The sequence below is a fragment of the Salmo trutta genome, chromosome 20, assembly GCF_901001165.1.
Source record: "Salmo trutta chromosome 20, fSalTru1.1, whole genome shotgun sequence".
NCBI lineage: Eukaryota > Metazoa > Chordata > Actinopteri > Salmoniformes > Salmonidae > Salmo > Salmo trutta.
In genome coordinates this window covers 41096505-41122283 of record NC_042976.1, presented here as the reverse complement: position 1 = coordinate 41122283, position 25779 = coordinate 41096505, and the positions used below count along the sequence as shown (strand labels likewise).

The 25779-nt window shown below is 45.2% G+C and overlaps 1 protein-coding gene across 6 annotated transcripts in view; it reads left to right on the top strand.

The window, feature by feature from the left end:
* The window catches only part of LOC115156074 (protein TANC1), a 179305-nt gene that overhangs the window by 105273 nt on the left and 48253 nt on the right, over positions 1–25779 (top strand). For 4 of the 6 annotated variants that reach the window (XM_029703330.1, XM_029703329.1, XM_029703326.1 and 1 more), the window contains 3 exons: positions 7363–7502; positions 9821–10043; positions 13890–14204. In XM_029703330.1, the coding sequence (XP_029559190.1) occupies positions 7363–7502; positions 9821–10043; positions 13890–14204 (678 nt within the window). The remainder of the gene's footprint in view (positions 1–7362; positions 7503–9820; positions 10044–13889; positions 14205–25779) is intronic. The other 2 variants (XM_029703327.1, XM_029703331.1) reach the window with 1 other exon arrangement.

Genomic DNA, 25779 nt, shown 5'->3' with positions numbered 1-25779 from the left:
ACTATTGGTTAGAGCCTGTAAGTAAGCATTTCACTGTAAGGTCTACACCTGTTGTATTCGGCGCACGTGACAAATAAACTTTGATTTGAATTGATTTGATTAATATGTCCTCTAGAATAGCTTGGATATAGACTGGCAAGAAGGACACTCCCGTCAGTGTCAAAGGTTAGTCTATATTCTACAAACTGGCCTGTTTTACAGGTAGCATATTTATCTCCCCTCCTGGATGGACGGCCCCACCATCAACAACACGCATTAGCGATCACACAGATAATAGCCAATGTCACATTGAAGGCAATTAAGCCCAGATAAGACTTCAGAGGCTATCAAATTTGCCATTGCTGTGAATGCAGTGAATTCTCGGGTGTGGAGATAGCTAGGACATCACAGCCAATGAAAAGGGACCGGTAGGTAGTACACCAGAGTATACAGGAAGGATGGACCATTTGAGAGAGGATCTGCCTGGAGATAAAATGCTCTGCCCAAAGACTCCCCAGACAGACAGTGTGTAATGATGATTTACATTGCGTCTGTGCTTCAATCCCCACCAGCCTCTAGCCCTGCTGCTGTTGACTGTCGTCTGGTCCATACTCCAGCTCCAGCACCATCACAGGTTGCGTCCTAAATACCAGCCTATTTCCTTATAGTTCAATTTCTTTTGACCAGAGCCCAGTACACTATATAGGGAATAGAGTTTTCTTTGCCACAGACAGGACAAAGGTAGTGATTGCTCCTCAGAGGCAGGTGGATCTTTAGAGCTTTAGAGGAGCCACTGATGGAGCGGCCTATCACGGCCCGGTAATAAAGGGCTCCCTGATGGATGCAGCTCACAGCATCGCCCCGGCCCAAACCCTCCGTTTGGCCTGATTGCTGCTGAGCCTGGTTCTGATGTGGGAGCCCGCCAGGGCCCATATTCACTATGCATCTCAGAGTAGGAGTGCTGATCTAGGATCATTTTTTTTATTTTCAATCATAATAAATAAGAAGGTGGACCTAATCCTAGGATCAGTCCTGTGTGGCTCAGTTGGTAGAGCATGGCACATGCAAAACCAAGGATTATGGGTTTGATTCCCCGCTGGGGCCACCTATATGAAAACTGGATGCATGACTGTAAGTTGCTTTGGATAAAAGTGTCTGCAAAATTGGCATATATTATATACACAGAGTGAACAAAACATTAACAACACCTTCCTAATATTGAGTTGGTGGACCATTCTTGATACACAAACTGATGAGAGTGAAAAACCAAACAGCGTTACAGTTCTTGAAACAAACTGGTGCGCCTGGCACCTACTACCATTCCCCGTTCAAAGACATTGAAATATTTTGTTTTTCCCATTCACCTTCTGAATGGCACACATTCACAATCCATGTCTCAATTGTCTTAAGGCTTAAAAATCCTTCTTTAACCTGTCTCCTCCCCTTCATCTACACTGATTTGAAGTGGATTTAACAAGTGACATCAATAAGGGATCATAGCTTTGACCTGGATTCACCTGGTCAGTCTATGTCATGGAAAAAGCAGGTGTTCCTAATGTGTTGTACACTCAGTGTATGTTACTTTGAGACACTTTGAACACGGTCCCTGGTCAGGTCTGGGAGGGCTACCTGGAAACAGTGGTGCAGTAAGGGACAGTAACTGGTAAAGAATGCGGTGTCGTAAACAGTGGCGTTGATGTGACGCTGACATGCTTTGTACTGCCGTTATACTGAAAACATTCTGGGGTTTGCAGTAGCACCAGCTGCATGCATTTACTCACATTGAACATGCGGCTGGTGTTACATTTCACTCCGATTTTAGTCGTTAGATCATTTTTGTCCTTTAATAATATGTGTGTATTGTATTCCAATTAGGTTTCACCAGTTAGTTTTCAACTCTGAAAACAAGGTCACTCTTGATCAGGGCCTAAAATTAACACCTGCCACCTGCCAAATGCGGGTTGATTTTGGCATTGTGGGTATTGAATACAAATAGTCAAGTATGATCACATTTATTGAAAAATAAATTCTGCAGTAACTGTTTTTCAAAGTATTTCCACCGTTTTGTTTCGTAGCTGCTAAATGAATCGCGGAAAGTCAAAGAACTACAAATCCTATGTAGCGTATTCCACCTCTCGCTGCAATGCTGCCTGGCTGCAGGCTGTGCTGAGTGAAAGATTCATTTTTAGAAGCTCTGCGCACAGGCATAAAAGTTGGTCATTTACTTGAAACGAAAGTCTACTAAAGTGAGATTTTGTCCTTGTGTTTCTTGGCTATTTACATTGTTTTGTTCACAAACGAGGTTGTTTTTCTATGTTTGAGTTACAACTGCTAGGGAAGAGAACGCATCTACTAGTCAGACTCAATCTCACAGGCACAAACATGACCGGAGTCTTGCTACAACGGTAACTTCCCGCCCTTAAAGGGGCAGGTATCATCTGTGATATTTTAAAAAGACTCAGGTCACAAAAAGACTCAGGTCGTTGGTTTAATTTTAGCAGCAAATGTTTTTATTTTGGCTGGTAAAATATCTGGGTGGCTGGAAGATTTTTAAAAAGGTTAACCAAAAGGTTAATTTTATGCCTTGCTCTTACCCATTCATAACTGCAATCAGCTTGAAAATAAGTTTTTTTTTTTCTGGATCAAAATGGGGCTTAGGTGGTGGGTGTGGCGGGTGAATGGTAATGGGCGTAGCCAATGGGCGTAGCCAATGGTGCGGTTGCCGACCTGAACATTTTAGAGGCCCACCTGTTGGCCGCAGTGACAAAACGTAGCTGTTTAAAAATCATTTCCTGCAATTCTACACATTTTGCCTTGTGGCAGAGACAACTTTTTTAGTGTTTAGACATAGGCGGCCTGAAATAACACTTAGGTGGACGCTCAATACTTTTCTATGCAGAGAAAAACCCATTCAAATCCCAGTACATAAACATTCCAGCTGTTGAAATGGGGGAATGATATCAATGTCAATGCAGCGGCTTATAGACAGCAGTATTCATAGGAAAACAAATGAGAGTCAGTGATTCACAGGCCCATTATTTATAACAGAACATTGTGCACTGAATTAAATGTTTAACGTAGGCTGCTGGGGCATTGAAAGGGCACCTGTTAACAGCCTGTGCAGACATTGCAGATGTAACAGATGTCTCCTGGCTGGCTAGTGCTCTGTATCTGTCTTGCTGGTACTGCTGCACACTGAACAGAACAGAGCTACATTACAGTATATTATGAACCAGCAACCAGTCATTATGGGTCCTGGTCAAAAGTAGTGCACTATATAGGGAATAAGGTGCCATTTGGAAAATATAATTACACTTACATCTCTCCTTGCCCGGCAGAAACATGGCCAAAGTGTAGGCTAGCCTACTAAAGGGGTGTGGGGATGGTGTGAATAAGACATCACGCCGCTTGCTTAGCGAGTACCACTTCCTCCCTTCGGCACATACCTGGCGCAAACTCGGGACCTCTGCCTTGCTAGCACACGTGACCACCCTCCTGAAGCTTCTTACCAGTCAGCGCCATGAGAAAAGCTAGCTATTCAGACACTTCAGGCTGAGGAGTATGTTTCACACATCCCCATGTGCAACAGGTGCACTCCTTAGTATGCAAATATATTGCAGACTTTGGAGAAGAGAGAAGTCAGCCAAGCAGTGTTTGTGTGAAAGGAGTGAAATTAAAATGAAGTGAAATTAGTTAAAGGTCAAAAGAGGGGAAAGGGGGTGGAGTGGAGGAGGAGAAAGAGTAGGGAGAGGGAGCGTTGGTGGAGGGGTCTCCTTGGTTAATAATGAGTAATGAGATATTCCATCATTTCTCTCCTTCCCTCCCCCTCTCTTGAGTCTCCCTCGTTCCATTTCACCACATGTATTGCTCAACTAGGTTGGAACCACATAACTAAAGGCATCATTCCAGGATTAGAACATCCTCCCTCCCAACCAATATGCTGTAGCATTTCTGCCCACAATATGATGGTAATACAACCTTTGCAGGGGAATTAGAGAATGAAGCATGTTCACAGTAGCAGAGTGTTTTCTGCAGGGGGTCAGAAGTTGCCTCTGGTTTTGAGTTTAGCGTTAAATCAAATCAGCATAGATTGCATCCATTACCAGATTTCATATGAATGAAATGGTTAGATTGTTCTTGCTTCTGATGCCACCACAGTAGTAAATAATATTGTGTGTGCCTTTGTGTGTTCGTTCATGTATGGTGGCATTAGTTCTGACTTCATTACGTCTTGGCAGTACATTATGTGGCTGGACGGGTTTGTATTTAATCAGAGGGACTGCCAGCATTATTAATAACTGGAAAAGAGAGGGGGGAGAGGTGCTGACAGAATGCAGGGTAATAACTTACTGTAGTCCAGGCCTTGCACTGCCTTTAGGGGGGATAGCCCCCTGTATGTGGAGCCATATTCCCCTGGCTCCTCATGTACATGCTGAGGTAATGTACATACAGAATACCAGCAGCATCCCCCAGTTGAGGAAGTAGGGCCCTCTATAATCTGCGTTGTGGAGAACGCAGACAGATTCACGTAATCTAGCCATTAAAACAAAATTCAGATTTATTGAAACAATTAGTTGGAAATTAGCATAATGTATTGAACTTATTAGAAAAGGCATGAATTTGCTAAAGTTAATCATAAGACATGAACAAAATGCATCAGTGATTTGATTTTCCTGAAACTTTCTGAAACAGCACAGGAATGCCTGTCTGTGTGTGTCTGTGTGTTATCAAGGCACAAGGCGAGATCCAAATGCAGACACAGGAGGCAGATGGTTGGAGTCTTACAATGTTTATTAATCCAAAGGGGTAGGCAAGAGAATGGTCGTGAACAGACATAAAGGTCAAAACCAGATCAGAGTCCAGGAGGTACAGAGTTGCAGACAGGCTCGTGGTCAAGGCAGGCAGAATGGTCAGGCAGGCAGGTACAAAGTCCAGAAACAGGCAAGGGTCAAAATCAGGAGGACTAGAAAAAGGAAAAAGGGAAAAACCGCTGGTTGACTTGGAAACATACAAGACGAACTGGCACAGAGAGACAGGAAACACTGGGATAAATACACTGGAGAAAATAAGCGACACCTGGAGGGGGTGGAGACAATAACAAGGACAGGTGAAACAGATCAGGGTGTGACGTGTGTGCGTGCGCGTGCGTGTGCGTGTGTGTGTGTGTGTGCGTGTGTCTACACTACCGGTCAAAAGTTTTAGAACACCTACTCATTCAAGGGTTTTTCTTTATTTTAAAAAAAATGTTCTACATTGTAGAAAAATAACACATATGGAATCATGTAGTAACCAAAAAAGTGTTAAACAAATCCAAATATATTTTATATTTGAGATTCTTCAAATAGCCACCCTTTGCCTTGATGACAACTTTGCACACTCTTGGCATTCTTGGCACTGTTCCTAGGCCGTCATTGAAATAAGAATTTGTTCTTAACTGACTTGCCTAGTTAAATAAAGGTAAAATAAAAATAAAAATAATCTCAACCAGCTTCACCTGGAATGCTTTTCCAACAGCCTTGAAGGAGTTCCCACATATGCTCAGCAATTGTTGGCTGCATTTTTTTCACTCTGCGGTCCAACTCATCCCAAACCATCTCAATTTGGCTGAGGTCGGGGATTGTGGAAGCCAGGTCATCTAATGCAGCACTCCATCATGCTCCTTCTTGGTAAAATAGCCCTTACACAGCCTGGAGGTGTGTTGGGTCATTGTGCTGTTAAAAAACAAATGATAGTCCCACTAAGCCTAAACCAGATGGGATGGCGTATCGCTGCAGAATGCTGTGGTAGCCATGCTGGTTAAGTGTCCCTTGAATTCTAAATAAATCACTTACATTGTCACCAGCAAAGCACCCCCACAACATAACACCTCCTCCATGCTTTACGGTGGGAAATACACATGCGGAGATCATCCGTTCACCCACACCGCGTCTCACAAAGAAAAATAGTAAAAATAAAGAAAAACCCTTGAATGAGTAGGTGTTCTAAAACTTTTGGCCGGTAGTGTACATGTGTAGCTGTTAGCGATGATGATAACCATGTTCTGGTAGAGATGGAAAGGCTTTCCCAAAAACCTCCTCAATTAAATGTTAACTGCAAGGTAGCATATGCCTACCTGGCAGAATGATATCTTGATTATTTGCATCAATCCAGAAGCCATTTGTTTAGCAAACTCTGCAATCACATGAGCGCTACAGAAACATCGCTAACCAAACAACGGTCTCTTGCTGGTGCGCACTTGCATTAAAGGGTAACTACACCCAAAAATCTACATTTCTTAGATTTTTTTCCAGATCTCAAAAGTGGTCTCCTGATGTGGTTTAAGCGTTGTTGTTGACTTAGAACGTCCGGTTTTGTTGTTTTTTTATTAAAGAAGTGTGATTTTGAGAGCAAAAATATGAAAAACTTAAACCTGGAAAAACAAAATGGAGAAAATGTAATTTGGGGTAAAACTAAACAGAATGAGGCAAAACATGTAACAGATTTTATAGATCCCTAAGGATGTATTGGTTTGCAGTGAGCTTGTAAGTCAATGCTTTGTTAGCTCATGCTTTATTGATAATGAAAAGCAACATGTGCATTCTTTGAAACATCACAAATATACACAGTAGGTGTATTATCTTAATTTGATCAACCAGCACATAGTATATTCAAGGTTTATAAACGCTTATACATTTTGTAATTTCCACTTAAAAATGTCAGACTTGATTTGCCCTAAAAATTGAAAATGTATCAACCCCTACAAAAATGTCCATTAATTATAATCAACACAATAACTCACATTTCCTGTTGCTGCAGGATTATTTTCCTGCTGTGAGAAACTGGTCAAATTAAGATCCTATATCTGTATATGTAAGAGGATTTAGGACAGTAGCATCCAAAGCTTGTCAATATGAAATTTGGCCCCAGAAATATAAAATGTTATCCACCCAACACAAGCAGTTGCGAGGGGCTGAGACTACAACCGAAGTTAGAAGCGGAAGCCTTTTTGTATTCGGTTCTTCATTGATATTCGGAGGCTATGTGAGTGAGGGCTGTAAACAATGAGCAGCAGCAGCGAGCAGAATGGCACCCTAGACGTGTTGCAGAGAGACAGGCACAGTCACAGCATTCCTAATGAGGCAGGCGGAACCTGCGTAGCCTGCAGAGTACCGCCTCTGTGCTGCACTGAGCTGTACTCTGCTGTGCTGCACGCTGGCTGTATCCACCTCTGTGTCAGTGTGTGTGCCTCTCTGCCTGCCTGCGCAACCCCAGCAGCTGTGTGTGTGTGTCTGTCTGTGTGTGTCTGCGGGTGTGTGTGCGTGCAGCAGGGGCTCAGCCCATCACTGGCCCTGGGTTGGCCTGCATGGGAATATTAACATGATTTATTTCTCATCTCTCACACAGCAGAGCTGCAAACTGAGAAAGAGCCAAACTCCTCCTCCTCCCCTGCCACTCAGGAGCTGATGACAAGGCTGGGCTTCTTACTGGGAGAAGGGATCCCGGGCACGGCTCGCATACCTATGGAAGACAAGAATGAAAAAAAGGTATTTCATTTCCCCGGCAGCTGCTGCAGCGGCCGCACAACACCAGAGATAGAGAGAGGGAGGGAGGGGAGGGGAGAGTGTGTGAAAAGAAGGGAAAGAAGAAAGGATGCTTTTTATGGTGCAGTTTGTCTTTGCCCTGGTTCTTTGGACTTGGATTAAAGTCTCACTACTACCACCGGAATGATTCTAATTGCAGCAGATAAGGGTAACTCTAACCTCAACATGTTCTCAGATGTGTTTTGTGTGTGCACAAAGTGAATGTTTGGTTAAGTAAACTACTGTAGTGTGTTGGTTTATGAGCCTGAGGTATCCAGTGTGATGGTCTTAGGGTAACTTGAGTGGCTCTTGCAGGGGCACTTGAGTATGTAATATGAGTGTACGTGCTTACGTCCAGAAATAGAGTTATGTCAAGTCTTCGGCTCAGTTTGTTTGGCTCTGCTAATTAGTCGGGCTCAGCGTAAAAGCAGAACACTCCTTTGATTTCCCTCTACACTTTAAGCTTATATTCCATGAATCATCTTCATTCATCGAGGTGTCAAGGTGAGAAACCCAAGAAATCAGGGCAAGAATGGGTTTGGGCTGTTTTTTGTCCAGCAGCAGCCTTGAAGGATGTTCTTCTCTGTGCTTCAGAGAGAAACACCTGGAGGCGTTCATCGTCTGTTAACTATTCGCTCTCCCATTTACATCTACACAGCTGTTTTACTATCGGAGTTTAAACGCGTCGTCTGTTTATTCTGCCCTAGAGTAAATGCCATTAAACTATTATGTCATCAGCGTGGTATGTTGTCTGGTGTAAGTTGCCTTAGCCTTTTCTCCACATCACATGGGCCGTAATCATTAGGCAAGAAACGGAAGAAAACAGACTGAAACAGGGAGGAATAGCCAGACTTCTCCAAGAAGAGACGCTCATTTTTGTTTTCCCGTTGTGTGCCCTTATCAACATGGCTATGACCCGACTTTAGCTGGCGTTGTTCTCCAGAGTGCTAAGCTGTGATGTAGATGGGAAACGATGAGGAAGAGTTAGCCATTTGTTGAGGAACTGTTTGCAGTTCCCAAATGGCACCCTATTCCATATATAGTTCACTACTTTTGACCCCAGCCCATAGCCCAAAGGTAGTGCAGTAAAAAGGGAATAAGTTGCCATTTGGGACGCAGCCCGGGGATCTCGCCAGGGAGGAGGCATGTAGCACACCGCTAGGCGCTAACGCTAACCCCAGCCATCAAGCCCCCATCCTGACTTATATACATACTGCATGGAGGAGAGGGAGGCAGGCAGCTGAGAGAACAATATAGGGGACAAACCTAGAGTTTGGAGTTATGTCATTAGCACTTGAGTACCAGGAAGAGCATGGTGATCAATCATGGGTTGAGCTCTTCTGGTTTTAGTCTCATTGTATGGCCCATATTACAAGTTGGCATTCAGTTGTTCAAGTCTTGTCTGAAAGTGCTGATCTAGGATCCATTTTGCCTTTTAGATCATAATGAATCAGATTAGTTTGGACAGGAGGTACCTGATCCTTGATCAGCACTCCTACTCTGAGATACGAGTTCTGGTCTCGTTTTGGACTTGATTTTGCTGTTTTGAAAGCCTCGCTTTGTTTACCGAGCGAGCTCATGCCTTCAGCTTGTGTGTCATGCTCACATGTGAACTGCTTATATTTGTCCAGGAATTTGCATTGCTTGCACATGATTCTGGTTGTTTGCTTTGGTTAAAAAAAGCAAATAGACTTGGATCATATTTTCCGGTCTACTACCATATAAGGAGAAAAGCTCTTTACTCCCAAGTGAAAAATACGAACAGGTTTTTATTGTTAAACTTCCATTCATACTGAGTTGCGGCCCCCCATAGGGATGCTGGCCCATATTGACTCCAATGTTTCCCACAGTTGTGTGAGGTTAGCTGGATGTCCTTTGGGTGGTGGACCGTTCTTGATACACACGGGAAACTGTTGAGCGTAAAAAGCCCAGCAGCATTGCAGAAGTAGACAACAACCGGTGCGCCTGGCACCTACTACCATACCCCGTTCAAAGGCACTTAAATATTTTGTCTTGCCCATTCACCCTCAGAATGGCACACATACACTATCCATGTCTCAATTGTCTCAAGTCTTAAAAATCATTCTTTAACCTGTCTCCTCCCCTTTATCTACACTGATTGAAATGGATTTAACAAGTGACGTCAATAAGGGATCATAGCTTTCACCTGGATTCACCTGGTCAGTCTATGTCATGGAAAGAGATGTATATTTGACATGTATATTTGACTGCCATGTGGGATCCGTGAAGCCAAATAAAATATGTTTCTCCTCCTCCTGCAGTGCTCAGTGACAGGTCAGGGTATCAGTCCCTGCTCCAGTCTGACCAGTAGCACGACGTCCCCCAGCACAGAGAGCCCATGCTCCACCCTGAACAGCAACGCCAGCCATAGCCTCAGACACAGCAGCAGTGGTCACGGCAGACCTCCCCCGAGTCACTCCAGCCCCTGTGGGACCATCACCAGCCCCAGCTCCACGCTCGAGAGCAAGGACAGCGGGATCATAGGTGAGAGACACTCGAACTGCTTGTCAGTCACTCAGACCCCCCCCCGCCCCCCCCACTCTCTATGTAGTGCACTACTTTTCACCAGGGCCTCTCTGGTCAAAAGTAGTATACTATAGGGAATAGGGTGCCATTTGGGACACAATCTCACTCACTCAGTCATTCAGTCCCCAGCACTCAGCCTTTACTCAGTACTATTCACATTATGCACAATGCCCATAGGAGTGGACCTAGAATGTCCCATGACACTAGCATCATCAACAGGATAACTCTGCATTACCCTGACCACTCCAATCTAGCATTAATAACACATATATACTTATAACCTTCATTTAATCCAACATCTTTGTTTTACCCTTTAATGGATGCTCTGAATGAAAAGTGTACGTGTCAATGTTGTTCCTCTACTTTGTCAGTGTCTGTTTTATCAGTTCTGTATTGAGCTGTTAGTGGTGTGTTAGAGAGTAGTGGTGGTGACAGTTTCAACAGCATGGTGACTTCTCTATTCGTCTGGTAGCACTGGCTTTAGGAGATTTGGGGATTTACACAGGCTGACAGGAAGATGAGTTATCACTGTATTCATTTCCTCTGGGGTTTCTGCTTAAAGGTCTCAGGGACAGTGAAACCTACTAGAAATCCATTTGGAATCTTGAACCTGGGCCTACAGAGCCGTTTGTCATGAAAGTAATTTTTTTCTCTGGTTGGTGACGTTCATTTCTCAAGGCTCCAGTTGATTTGGACCAAACTAGGACAAAAGCAGTTAACCTTATCTTTCTTTCCGAGGCGTCTAACTAGGACATCGAGCTTCTATCCCCTATTGTACGGTCACCCAGGTAGACAGATTAGGCCTATATGAAGATAAAATGAAGATAAAAGACAACCTGTTACAATAGCCTGATCTAAATGACAAGTGGTAAGCTGTTGTCGAGGTCGTGGCACTTTATGTGGCCGAGCCAGACTTGGTTTGTTGGCAATGATACATCTCCTGAATGCAAATCCTGTGCTGCTGTTGACATAATTGATTACTGTGACTTATTTCCCCCCTAGCCCCCAGTGCAATATCACAGCTGCTAAATAATTCATGCTGGCTGTGATATTTGATCTGCCATAGTGAAGCAGCGTGAATAGCGCGTTGCCGTGCCTAGCTACTGCCTACCCACCTACAGTACCCTCCAGGTTGAGACAGAGAGCTGCATCAAGCGTCTCAGAGTAGGAGTGCTGGTCTAGGATCAGCTCCTCTCTGTCCATATCATTTTATTCATTGTGATCGAAAAGGCAAAACTGATCCTAAATCAGCCCTCCTAGTCTGAGACGCTTGATACATAGGCCTATGGCCCAGCCTACTTAAGATCACTGGGACATACTTCTTCTTCGGTGGAATGAATACTGTAGAACGCTATGCCTCTAGCTGAGTCAAGCAGCATAAAGGTTTCTTCTTCAAACACATAGAATTCTGTTTGGGAGCGAAGGACAAGCTATAACATTGGTCCGGAACATTGCCCCAAGTGAGTAGGGCTTCTGGATTATTTAAAAGGCAGAGAGAGAAGCCAAGTAGGCTGCGTTCCACATGGCACAATATTCCATAGGGTTCTGGTCAAAAGTAGTGCACTATGCAGGGAATAGTGTGCCATTTGGGACGCAGTGTCCGTGAGACTGATTCCCAGCTCTGATGACTACTATTCGGGGCCTTTGAAGTGGTTGAAACGGACTGTGGAAGAAGCAGGATAAGAGAAGTCAGGGAATCATTTACTTCAAAAGCCCATATTCATTTGACAGATTTTTTAAACAGCACGTTGGGTGGGATGGTGTGGAGCACTGATGCAGAGTGACATATGAAAACCCTCAGCTGCTGTTGTGGTGTGGGACCCAGGGAAGGGAGGGCATCTGAAAGAGGAGGCTTAAGAGTGTCATAGGAATGGTCATAATCAGTTATTCATGTTGTAAATAATGGTCCTAATCAGTTATTAATGTAGTAAATAATGGTCATAAGCAGTTATTCATGTTGTAAATAATGGTCCTAATCAGTTATTCATGTAGTAAATAATGGTCATAAGCAGTTATTCATGTAGTAAATAATGGTCATAAGCAGTTATTCATGTAGTAAATAATGGTCATAAGCAGTTATTCATGTAGTAAATAATGGTCATAAGCAGTTATTCATGTAGTAAATAATGGTCATATGGAGTTATTCATGTAGTAAATAATGGTCCTAAGCAGTTATTCATGTAGTAAATAATGGTCATATGCAGTTATTCATGTAGTAAATAATGGTCCTAAGCAGTTATTCATGTAGTAAATAAAGGTGCTAAGCAATATTATGTACATTTTTTTATTTTTTATTGTAATTTCAGAAAATGTCCATAATATTTCTGCCGCTAATAGTGGAATAATAGTGTTTCACAGTATTACTTACTCACCAGTGTTGTGATTGGCTGTGATATTCGCCTTTTGATTTCTCCCGGTGGGCTGGCTTCTGTTGTCAAAATGGGAAAACTGTTTTGACTTTGTGGCTGTGTTATCTAGTGGAAACCGGGGTAAGTGGCCAATATAGAAATCGCTCTGTCATTTCCTGGTTGCAAAAATTCTACACTGTTTGCTCAATTTCAGTTTATGTGAGAAAACAAGCCCTGGATAGTGTAGGGAATCATTGTACCATCTAAATCGCTGTGAAATATCTTTTCAATAACAAAAAATATTATTTTTACAGCTGTTTGAAGCTGGTCGACCAAAACCGAAAGTAAAAGGCTCAAGCGTGATGCTGTAAATCATGGTCATAACCATCTACTCATGTTATAAAGCAGAGGAGCAAGGAGACAATAAAGCACCTAGTGTAAGATAGCAGGCTATTTTACCTGTTCATTCACACCACTTTGTTCCATCTTTGTGATTCATTAAATTATGTTTATGAGCGAGTATCCAATGTTACAAAATTGGGTGATTTCTGAATCGCTGAATATTTGCACAAGCAAGCATCAGGTTAGTTTTCCCAGATGTATTTGTTATGTTAATGTTAGGGATGATGCAACACACAGCACCGTTCAGAAATCCAGATTAGCTGTGTTGTACAGTAGGTCTACTCTAATGCTCCCGAAAACAGACGCAGTCCTTTTCTCTGACTGTACCCAATCGTGCATCCCAAATGACACCCTATTCCCTTTATAGGGGATACAGTGCCATTTGGGATGCATCCCCCTGTTTGGGAGCCCAGCTGCCAGTCGGTGGCTTTTGCTTTTCCCCTCAGCTTTTAGTGATTGTATTTAGCATGACCAGCCAGGCCTGAGGAGAGGATTAAAGGGGATTTGCTTTCATGTAAGCAAACACCTGTCTTAACTCTAAAATAAAAGTCGGCTTTTCTCCACACCAGCCCCCTTTTTCTCCCTCCTAAATCTTGTGTTCTCTTCATATAAGAGGACCTGACCTGTGTATGTAGGGCTCGTCCCAAATGGCACCCTACTCCCTATATAGTGCACTACCTACAGTATGGGCTTTGGTCAAAAGTAATCAACCTCAGCTTGACCATGTTATGTTGGACGGATGATACTGTTTGGAGGCAAACATACTTTATGTGCATTATTATTAAACCAGCTTTTGAGGAATACTCCATTCAGCAGGCCTTTGATAAGGAGGGAAATAATGGTGGTTAAAACCAAGCTGAAAAAAAACTTCATTGGGGGAAGCTGGATTGAGGAAATGAATGCCATAAATCTACCCACCCTTTCCATCACTGGAAAGCTCTCATTAGTTGAGCTAAATGTAGCGGTAAATATCAGTTCAGGTGGAGGGTGTTGATAAAGGTCAATGAAAAAGAGATTGAGCGCTAAAGACTCATAACCTCACTCCCTCCCTCAGCCACCATCACCAGCTCCTCAGAGAATGATGACCGCAGCGGCTCCAGCCTGGAATGGAGTAAAGATGGCAGCCTGAGGAGCAGCGCGCACCATGGCCTGGCTCCCAGCGTGCGTGTCGATACGTGCTCTCCCGTGGCCGAGGAAGACCCCAGCGGGCCCCCAGAGACCCCCGCCCTGTCCAGGACAGAGTACCCAGCAGGGGCCGCAGGAGGAGCAGCAGCAGCAGGACCAAGCCACCCACCGGAGGGCCCCGTTCCATACCCCACAGCACACACCTCCTCGTCCCTCATGATGCCACGGCCCAACTCTGTCGCAGGTAAGAATACTTTGCTCCGGGTGCTTCATGATGTGGAGAAGGGTTTGAGTTATCTAGACTTGTACACTGGTTTGAGTTATCTGGACTTGTATACTGGTTTGAGTTATCTGGACTTGTACACTGGTTTGAGTTATCTGGACTTGTATACTGGTTTGAGTTTGGTATCGGGTCATCAGAGGAAGGGCTCCTAGATCCTTGCTCAGAGAATCCTCCTTCAAATGTGACTCGGAGTTTAATTGCAGATTGGTTCATCTTTGTTTCTGCATTACCTTCTTAGTAAGATATCTTGACCTGGAAAGGAGGGTGTTAGTCTGAGACCCTTTAGGACCTAACAGTTTTGGTACTTCACAGAACATCCTGACCCAGGTCCCCCAAAAAGCCAGCTTAGTCACAGTGCCCTGTGTGACTGTGGAGCTGACTGACACACAACTGTGTCCTTTCATTTCCCAGCTGAACAAGTGTGAGAGGGAGAGGGAGAAGAGAAAACAGGGGGGGGTGACAACGACGAGTCTTTGACGTGTCAATTCAGCAGAGCTAGAGGAGCCTTGTTATTGGGAGGTAAGGTTCTTAGTGCCGTTTCTTCAGGAGGAAGGGAAGTGGATACCAGGGGCAGCTGTTTAGTGTTGTGACTTGGGTGCACCATGTTGGAGCAGAGGACAGAGGGGTGTCTGGCTGATCCGTTCTGCATTCCTCACGAAACAGGCTGTTATGGCTCTGCTCTCCATGTCCACACAGCTGTCATATAGACAGACCCCCTTCTCCTCCTCTCTCTCCTCTGCCTCTCTCTCTCTTTCCTTCTATCTCTCTCCCTCGTTCTCCCCCTCCCCCACGCTCTCTCTCACTCCCTTCCCCTTCTCCTCCCCCACTCTCTCTTCCTCCTACCATCTCTTTCCGTCTCCCCCTCTCTCTGCTCTTGACCTTGGCCCTGTTTCCTCAAGTCCCCACGCACCATCCTTCTTTAAAATGCAACCCCCTGGATATGTGCTTTTAGCAGGGAGCTGCTGTGCTCCACTTTTATGCCATGGTGCCGGGAGATTGAAAGCCTGGCAGGATGCATTGTGTTAGCATGTAGGGAGTGTTTCCTGAGCTTCCGTCCCAAATGGCACCCTATTTCCTATGTAGTGTGCTACTTTTGAGCAGAGCCCCTTGAGTGGCTTTGGCCAAAAGTTGTGCACTACATAGGGAATATGTTGCCATTTGGGACGGAGCCTGAGTGTTTCTACATGAGTGTTTCTTGCCGTTGCCAGGCTGCAGAAGGGCTTTGGTTTAGCCAACAACAGTTATTTGGCTTTGATCTGGGTTTGGTGAGATGAGATCCTACTCTACATGGGGATCCAGAGAGCACTCCTCCTCCAATATTGCTACTGCCCTTATCGATTTATAGATGTGTTACTGTCAGACGACATGCTTTCCCCAAAGCTCCTGAGCCCCGTCTGTTCTGTCAGGAGAGCCCCTCTCATAAATAGAAACTCATTCCATTAGTTATCAAAAGCTTTGGAAAGCAATGGAATCATCTTCAATCCATTTGCCTTTGATCAGTCGGGTGGGTGGGCGGGGGGGTTGTGTGTGTGTGTGTATGTGATAGAGGGAAGGAGAGAGGGAGAGAGAGAGAGAGAGAGAGAAAGAGGGAGATAGAGAGAGGGGGAGGGATAGAGAGAGGGGGAGGGATAGAGAGAGGGGGAGGGATAGAGAGAGAGGGGGAGGGATAGAGAGAGGGGGAGGGATAGAGAGAGGGGGGGAGGGATAGAGAGAGGGGGGAGAGGGAGAGAGAGAGGGGGAGGGAGAGAGAGAGAGAGGGGGAGAGAGAGAGAGAGTGGGAGAGATAGAGAGGGAGAGAGAGAGAGAGGGGGGAGAGAGAGAGTTTGAGTGTGTGTCCTACAGCTAGCTGCATACACAGTGGATTTCACACGCTGTTTGCTCTAAGTGACCATTAGTCTTTACTGCTTGCTGACAAATCTATAACCTTGCCATATAAAGAATATAGAAGTGCATACAGAAAATTCACAAACACCTCTCTCAGTTAACCACCTAATTATTCCAATAACTCATAACCTGTTTTACATCTCCTGATGTTTTGGTCTGACGTAGCTCCAACAGCATGGATGGACACACTCCCAAACACCCAGACTCACGGACACCCACTACCTCGTAAAGCTAACAGCCCAGGACCCAACGGCCCCTTCTTTGCTCTAGTTTGTAGGATGATGTCACTGTTATGCAGTATTGCCCCCGAGGACTGAGCTGGATTCACGCCTCTGATTTTATGGTTGGTTACAATGCCCTGGGAGCTGACAGCAAGGACATGGAAAGACAAGCTCATTTATGGTCCAAATGAACCTACTCTGTCACCAGGGGCCAGGGACACGGACCTTAACGTCCTTATTCATCAGAGTGGGGCTTGGGTTGCGTCCCATATGTACATGCTCAGATCACAATCTTGTTTTCTACTAACAGTCCCGAAAACGAGGTATTGGAATTCCCTCCAAGCCAACCTACAACCCCAGGACCTGTTGTCCCTGGAGGAGTTGAAAGGACAAATAGATTAACAGGTTGTTGAGACATGTAGCTGTTTCTAGTTGTCAACCAATGTCACTAGTTTGCGCTAGCTTATGAAAGGAAGCATGTGGTTTTACTTCACACACACACCACGCACTTACACACACACACCCCCTGTTTGTTTGCTGTTGAATTTGTGTTGTTGCTTAGTGTCTCCTTTCTGTGTTATGCGTTTTGTCCTACATTGTTTTTTTTTTTTTATTCCAGGCCTGGCCGTCATTGTAAATAAGAATTTGTTCTTAATTGACTCTCCGGTTAAATAAATATGGTGCACTACATAGGGAATAGGGTGCCATTTGGGACTGAGTTGATGTTTTTCTCTTGGCTCTTTTATGAGAGGGCTTAGGGATCTGTTATGCGCGGCTGGCTCCGTGGGATATATGGAATGTCTTAATTGGGTTGATAGATGGTGTGTACACGTGTGCGACTGTATGCGTGTGATAGAGAGAGACGGAAGGAGTGAAAAGAAAAATCACCCATTCACTTCTTTCCCCATGATGATCATTGCGTTGTGCTTTTTTTTAAGTCACGAGGAAGTTGGATGAAGCCATTATAATTGATTGCTTACCCAAATGACACCCTCTTTACTATATATTGCACTGCTTTTGACCAGGGCTCAGTAGGGCTCTGGTCAAAAGTTGCGCACTACGTAGGGAATAGCTGTATACCACACAGTCCCTATGGAGAGCATGACAACAGCCCCCAGTCATCCAGCGGTAGCAACCAGCCAGAGCCTACAGGACTGATGATCCTCTGTAGGACACACTGAGAGTGAGTGATGGGGGAAGTGAGAGAGGGGCAGAGTGATAGAGAGAGAGGAGTGGTGAGCAGAATGATAGAGAGTGAGCGAGAGGGACAGAGGTGGAAATCCAGGCCGGTGGCGGAGAGGAGAGGAGTCGTAATGAAATTGATGCCAGAGTGCTGAAAGTCACGCTGTCATTGATTGGAGCGCCTTAACACGCTCTGAGGCAGAGTTCCTGCCAGGACTTCAGGAGTTAGGCTAGGGCTGTCTCTCTGCTGCTCTGCTGGCTCATCGTTGAACCGTTAAGGACTAGACACACATAAAGAATGTCAGCCGTGCACAGTAGTTGCTAGGTGTCTACGAACGGTGGCGATTCAATATGAAAAGAAAGTCACATCTGATGTTATGTGGTCAGAGTGGATAGGACCAATGCTTTTAACCGTCCGTCGCCACGGCCTGTTTTGTCCTTTAGACTTCTCTCTTTCTGAACTTTTGTCCCCTTCTCAGGTTGTTGGAGGTTATTAGCCCGGGAACAAAGGGTATTTTTCTCTGGGGGTGAATTAGTGGGATTGGTGCATCTGTCCAATGCCAATCAACCAGTGTCCCACAGCGCTGTTAAAATGTGAGATATGCACAGGGAATGTATCTGTGTTGCTCAGAAGTGTCATTTGCACTGTGTGTGTGATTACAGCGGACAACGTGACTGGCCTGCTGCCATAGAGCTGCTGCTGTGGGAAATCCAGGCACCACTGTTTGCTCATTAAGCTGTGGCTAACTGGCTAGGTCCAGATCCATACCAATACACCACCTGTCTGAGTGAGAATATGGAACCCAAAATCTTACTAATTTCACCAAACCACCAAATGTATTAGCTCGGAAAATCAATGGCCATTTTGCAGTTTTTCATAGCAGGACACAGTAGACCCACCGCGAATTCACAAATATACTTTGTCCAAAACACAGACAAACTAAGAACTACAATATGAGAGTAGTTTTAACACTATCCTCCTCTGCAGATTGTTTCGTCTGACCCTGCTGGAAGACTGGACTTTTGACATGGGGATATTTGCCTATTTGTGCACATTTTTGATTGACTCATAAGCCATGGAATAAATCCCTAATTGTATTATCTCCCAGCAGGACATGTCTGTAAAGCTGCTTTCTCCTCCGTTCATTCTGCATAGCAAAACAATTGCATATATACACTGAGTGTACAAAACATTAAGGGAGTTGCACACCCTTTTGCCCTCAGAACAGCCTCAATTAGTCGGGCATGGACTCTAGAATGTGTCAAAAGCGTCAAATGCTTCCCAAAGCTGTGTCAAGTTGGCTGGTAGTGGATCTCTACTCTGAATAGCCCGTTCCATCTCATCCCACAGATGTTCAATTGGATTGAGATTTGGTGACTGGGCAAGCCACTGCAGTAAGCTGAATTCACAGTCATGTTCGTGGAACCATTCCTGGACAATCCTAGTCTTGTGGCATGGGGCATTATCCTGCTAAGAAGATCAATTCGCAGAGAGATACACTGCTGCCGTGAAGGGATGCACCTGATTGGCAATGATGTTCAGATATCCTGTGGCATTCAAACGTTGCTCCACTTTTATTAAGGGGCCCAATGCAATGAAAACACAGCCCACAACATCACACCACCACAGCCAGCCGGCAATGTTGACACGCGGCATGATGGATGCATGTACTCATGTGGCTTTCTCCACACTCTAGTCCTCCCATCAGTGTGAAACAGCAGGAACCAGGATTCATCAGACCAGGCAATGGTTTTCCAATTCTCCAGTGCTTTCCTTCCTTAGCCCACTGCAACTGCTGTTTCTTCTTTTTTGTAAGGTCGTCAGCTGCCATACCCCATTCGTGTCAAGGTACGACGACTTGTGCATTTCTTGATGGGTCTTTGTGCACCAATGTTGTACTGGACTGTCATTTGGTCTGTTGCGCTGCACAATTTGTGTCGGCCCCATTTTTGATACACAGAGGAAACTGTTGAGCGTGAAAAACCCAGCAGCGTTGCCGTTCTTGACACACTCAAACCGGTGCGCCTGGCATCTACTACCATACCCCATTCAAAGACACTTAAATATTTTGCCATTCACCCTCTGAATAGCACACATACACAATCCATGTCTCAATTGTCTCAATGCTTAAAAAGCCTCCTCCTCTTCATCTACACTGATTGAAGTGGATTTAACAGGTGACATCAATAAGGGATCGTAGCTTTCACCTGGATTCACCTGGTCAGCCTATGTCATGGAAAGAGCTGGTTTTCATAATGCTTTGTACACTCAGTGTATATTTATATAGTCACAGTGCCTCCACTATAATGTAGCAATGGGTTTCATCCCAAATGGCATTGTGTCCCAAATGGCATCTTATTCCCTGTATAGTACACTACTTTGACCAGGGCTCATAGGGAATACGGTGCCATTTGAGACGTACACTTTGAGTTATTAACCCCCCTAGAGTTGAGGTCCGCACCCCGCGGAAATCGAATTAGCATAATACAAAAATCCCCATAAAAAGATATCTGTTTTTTTTTTGTGCATTGGATGCGTCTCAATCCACCGCATCCACCGATGCGCACTTCCGCATCTGTGGTGAACGGTGACAGAGCTAGAGGGGTGTTTGTCACACCATGAGACATCCCGAAATCGGTCTCCTCACAAAATCATCTGCAGCGTCCGAACAGTTTGGGCTACACACTAATATGGAAAGGTGAGACTCTCATGAACCAGTACGCAGTGAAGAAATTTTGAGATGATGGTCACATTAGTCATTCCACCCGGACAGACAAACAGTGGTTCCTAGAGGAGCTTCCTCAGAGATGGCTCTCTCCTAGCCCAACCCACACCCCATCACAGGCACCACCGGCTTCAAACAGGATTGGCTGTGACACAGGCTCTGTAACGGAAAACGAAATATGTAAATGTTATTACTGCATGTAAAGTGATGGCTGTGGAGAGTAGAATTCTAAATAAGAACGGAGAGTGTGAGGAATGGAAGGAATGGAGGGAGGGAAGGAGGACGGTAGGGTCTCTGTGAAGCTGTAAGAGATCGTCTACCCTCTGAAACCCCTCTCTGATGTGTGGGGATTAGTGATGTGGGAAAAAAGTACTATTTTAGACAATATTATATATGGCTAGGTAGCGTTAGCTGGCGCTAGTCGGCTGTATCTTTGCCAAAACTCCTATAGTTTGTTCTCCATCTTCTTTTTAAATAGTGAGCCAGCATGTTTTCAGTACTTTTATTTCCCTGACTGATCAAAACAGGTTTTTATTATGGCTCTCTCTTGTCTCTCTGCAGCAGACATACTGTATAGTGAGCAGTATGTTTGGACCATCAAAATAATTGCAATATAATCACAGTATCAAATCGCAATACATATAGAATCGTGAGAATCACAATACGTATGGAATCTGCACCTAAGTATTGTGATACTGTCGTATCGTGAGGTCCCTGGCAATACCCAGCCCTAGTGAGGATACAGAGTAGAAGTCTGCCTTGGCTCTATATTGTCAACTCTTAAGATTTGGCTGAAGTCCAATTTCACAAAGCCATGGTATGTTAAGGCAGATGTCTCCTTCATCCAGTGCAGATTCGGGGCATTTCGGGACAAGAATTCAGCTCAAAGCCTTCTACATTCTTTGTTACTCTCAAATATTAAAGAATACTATTTCCAGTCATCAGTTAATAAGACATTCAGTGTGGCTTAGGGAGTCAAAGGCTACATTAAGACTGGCCACAGGAAGTCCATGGTTCCGAGACCTCCTGATGGTGGAGATTTCTCCAGACAGTGAAATGGCATTAAGGTTGATGGCTGTGGAATGTATCGGCCATAGCATATACCCAGGCGGCACTCCACTCCACCTTGGCACAGGTTGAGTGGTGTATTGCTTTGGCATTGCCCAGGCAGGCATTTGTACCATTGTGGTTCACAGTCGTTTGCCAGGTGCCAGTCTGCTGCCCTACTCGGGATTCCTTTGTGTTAGGGTTTCTTGCTGAGTCTAGGTGATTGGTCCATTGTACCTGGCAGATGTCCGCTGCCTAGCTGCCCTGCCCCCCCTGAGCAGAAGTGGGCATCATTGACGGCCATTGTTCCAACATCTTGTTACCATGGATCCTTCTGCATTGGAGAATAGTGTGGTGAATACCTTAAAGGAAAATGCAAAATGCATCATACCGGCTGTATTTCTGTATTTTGAAAGTTATGTATCTTGAAAACTTGATTGCTGACACGCAAAACATTTTGGGACTATGTCAACAAGGGACTAATGAAACAAACACCAAAAGATACTGTAGATTTTGGGTGGACTTTTCCTTTAAGGTTCCTGGGGCCCACAGAACTGATGACTAGAGGTCACACAGCTGTGTCCCATCTCTTCGACTGATGTCATCTCTCAGTGGTCCCCAGACGTTCCGCAGGTTTGCTTATGTTATAGAGTCATTACATCAAATCATAAAGTTTTGTGTTTTAACCACTGGTGTATGTGGTGATAAATTAGAGCTGGCTTAACTGGTTTTATCTGCTTTTATGTTTTGTCTACTCGCGTATGGATTTTACGAGATGATTCATTGGTATGCTTATATTGTCAAGTTTCCCATTCGCTGATTGAGAGTGTGTATGTGGAGTCTCACTGTTCCCTGAAGACTCCTCCGCTCACTTCTTCTCTAATGTTGATGGTTCACGTGGAGTCCATGTTGTCACCTCCGACCATATCTGGACATTGACTGGCTCAGTTTGGCTCGGTACACCCTGAATTGAATTAGCTAGAACTGACTGTACTACATATCAGGAATATGTCTGATATATCCTTGGCTCCCGAGTGGCGCAGCGGTCTAAGGCACTGCATCTCAGTGCTAGAGGCGTCACTACAGACACCCTGGTTTGAATCCAGGCTGCATAACAACCGGCTGTGATTGGAAGTCCCATAGGCCGTCATTGTAAATAGAATTTGTTCTTAACTCACTTGCCTAGTTAAATAAAGGTTCAAATAAAATATATGTCCTGATCCTCAATTTCCTCCATTTTATTTCTGTGATTGTTCATTATTTCTTATAGCGTTGATATTGAGCTGAGTCCTTCCATTTATGTAGTTTGCCTGTATTGCTTGGCCAGCATTGTGGGGAATGCAGGTACTGTACTGCAGGGCTCCAGTGAAGTTATTGTGCTCTGGTCTGCTTTACAGCTCTTCTGTATTCTGCTATGTGGTCTGCAGTGTGTGCTCCCTGTGCCACACTAACAGGTTAGATCAAAGCACAGTGGGTGCCCACTAGTGGAGCAACGTACTCCTCGTATATTCCTTCATGTCGTAGTGTGATAAATAAAAGGGTTCGTGTTCGCTAACAAAATAACAGAGAAAATCATGTGTTATGCAAGATGTTGCGTTCTCCTCATCTTTTTCTTCATCATATTCTGTTTTTTTCGTCTGTATTATGATCCAACAAGCAAATTGCTCGCCAGCCAGCGACAACCAGCAAGGAATCGAACGTAATCTGTTTACTTGGTTACGCGTCAAAACCTTTGTGTAAGACACTTCTATTCCATTTTCCACTTACTCAATTCCAGCTCTGGGCCTATTTGTGTGGCGGGTCAGAGAGGGATTTGAGGTGGCAGTCTGGGAGATGCCAGAAATCTTCTGGAGGCATTAAGCCTATACAAGAGCCCACTAAATAACAATGGGGCGCGTCCCAATTGGCACCCTATTCCCCCCTATATAGTGCGCTACTTTTGAAAAGACCCCTGTGGCACCCTGTTCCCTAAATAGTGCACCACTTTTGAGAACAGGGTTGCCATTTGGGAAATAGCAAGTACTGGGGGCTGGTGCACGGGTGCAGGCAAAGTGACGCTCCCAGCAGCAGAGCAGTTCAGCTCAGCCCCCCTCCTGCTCCAACCCAGGAGACAGAGAATTGAGGGATGTAAAGGGCAGAACCGTTTTCATCAGAATGGACACATCCTGACACATCTGTGGAGCTTCAAAGCTCCTCCCGACACACAGACCTCAAGGTATCATACTCATACACGCTGTCACATCAACCAGGAAGGATCTGCTGTCGGAAAAGGAAGAGGAGAGAAACAGAGAGGTTAACGCAGATTGAGGGCGAGAGAGAGAATGAGAGGGAGAACGAGAAGCAGGGAGCGAGAGAGCCTTTTGGCACCCTGGGGAAGAGTTGGGGCTTGAAACATATATGGAAAACAAGGAAGAGGACTTCAGAGCAGGAGTATTCTTCTTTTACACTAGAGAGGATTTCCAGTTTTGTGTTGAGGGAAATGGTGCCGGCTGCGAGGAGCTCTGTTACAGGTGAAAATCAAAGAGCATGAAACGGCTCAATGCATCTGCGAGACATCCCAACCACCACTCTGAAACAAGTTATACTGGCTCGTGAATTGTCTTCTTTGGTTTTAGCACTAACAAACAACGGTATATGTCTGCTTCAAAATATCTTTATTATGGCTTTGGTAGATTATACAGGGATACTGATTTTAAATGGGCCTAGTATGGTAGAGAGAGGGGGAAGAGAGAGAGGTAGAGGGGAGAGAGAGAAGGATCTCACTGCAGTCCACTAATGTCAGCAGGGGGTATGACTGATGCGCTAGAGCTGGAACACAGCACGGACATCACTCCCCTCTCTCCCTCCGTCTCTTCTCCTGTCCCCCTCCCTCCTGCCATCTCTCACTCTTCTCTCCCTTACATCATTCTCCCTCTCGGCTTGTCACTACCCCTTCCTGCTCTCCTCCTGTGCCCTGCTCTCCGCTCTCTCTCTTTCCTTTCTCTCTCTCTCTGTCTCTATCGCTCGCTCTCTCTCCACACACCTCACCCCCTCTTCCTTTCACTCTCTCTCTGTGAAAGCAGAACAGGGAGGATCATTGATTAATTCCACTGCGAGTCCGGCTGCCCGGTGCAAACTGTAATCCGCCACGTTGGAGGGGAGCAGCTCTCACCGTATTCCCACCTTTCATTTATCCCCTGCTTTATTCACCCTCTTTTCCTCCTCCGCTTGCCAAAAATCCATGTGGGTGGGGGGGACAATCTTGTAAAGCACCCGCATTTATTTTGCGCGGAGCGCTGCTAATGCTGTGGATGCTGTGAGAGAGGGAGAGGGAGAGAGAGCGGTGCTTGTGGACTGCCAAGCGCAGTCACCAGTTGAATGCGGCCAGTGTGCCTGGACATGGATGGGGGCGCTGGGGCAGAAGATTCACTTGGGTACGCTGATGAGTGTCCAGCCCACTGGGGAGAATAATTCTGTGGAGCTTTTCCACAAAGGGCCTCCGCCCTGCCTGCCTGCCTCTCAGCCTGCCTGCCTGCTACCTGCCGGGAATGAGGAGGAGTGTTTTTAAATACCTGCCGCTGTCCTGCCCAGCTCTCTGGCTCTGTTGCCGCTGACTGACTGTAAGTAGCTACTTCAACTTCTTGTGTGGTGAAACCAGGGGGACCCACTGCCCAGCACCAGCAGGTTGGCAGTTGGGAGAATTGAACTCGAGAGCAACGAGCGGTTTAACATTTTGGCTGCATTGTGTGAAGTGATCTCTCATGTTGAATTAGAGTAAGGCTCTCATTTATTCTAATTTCGAGGCCGAAATGAAATTCACATCAACAGGTTGATAGTTGGGTAGACTGACAATGAGGTCTTTTTTCCATAAATGTTTCTATTGATGCATGCTGCCTTGCCTGCTCTGTTGTCACCAGCTGGCTCTCTAATTAGGAGAACATTCCTCAGAGTAAGTTGGGGAGGAGAGTCCCTCACTGTCCTGTCTGTCCTCCCGGCTCAGCTGATGCTTATGGAGTAGAGAGTGAGAGAAAAGGGCTTTGATTTTTCCTGTTGAAGGCACAATCTTGAATTGGTACATCCATTTAGCTGTTTACCCAAAAAGTGGCAGGGTGAGGGAGTTGCTGTTGTTCAAATCCCAGACAGCACCTGTGCGTCAATCTAATTAACATGATAAAGACAAAATCCGTCTGTTTAAGGTAGAGATACCTGGATTTTTTGCATGGGCTGCATCTCAAACCACCGCGTCTGCCTATGTCGGCCCTCCAAATCTGCGGTGGAAAGTGACAGAGCTACTTTGTCTGTAGCGTCCGAACGGTTTGGCCTACTAACTAATATGACCACTCTATGGAAAGATGAGACTCACGGACGCAATGTTGTTCTCTGTTTTGCTCTTCGACCCCCACAAGTGTCACGGGACCCGTCTGAAGGTAACCCGGTAACAGTTAAGAAAATTCATGGAATTATGGAAGTTTTGTGCAAATAAATACATATATTTCC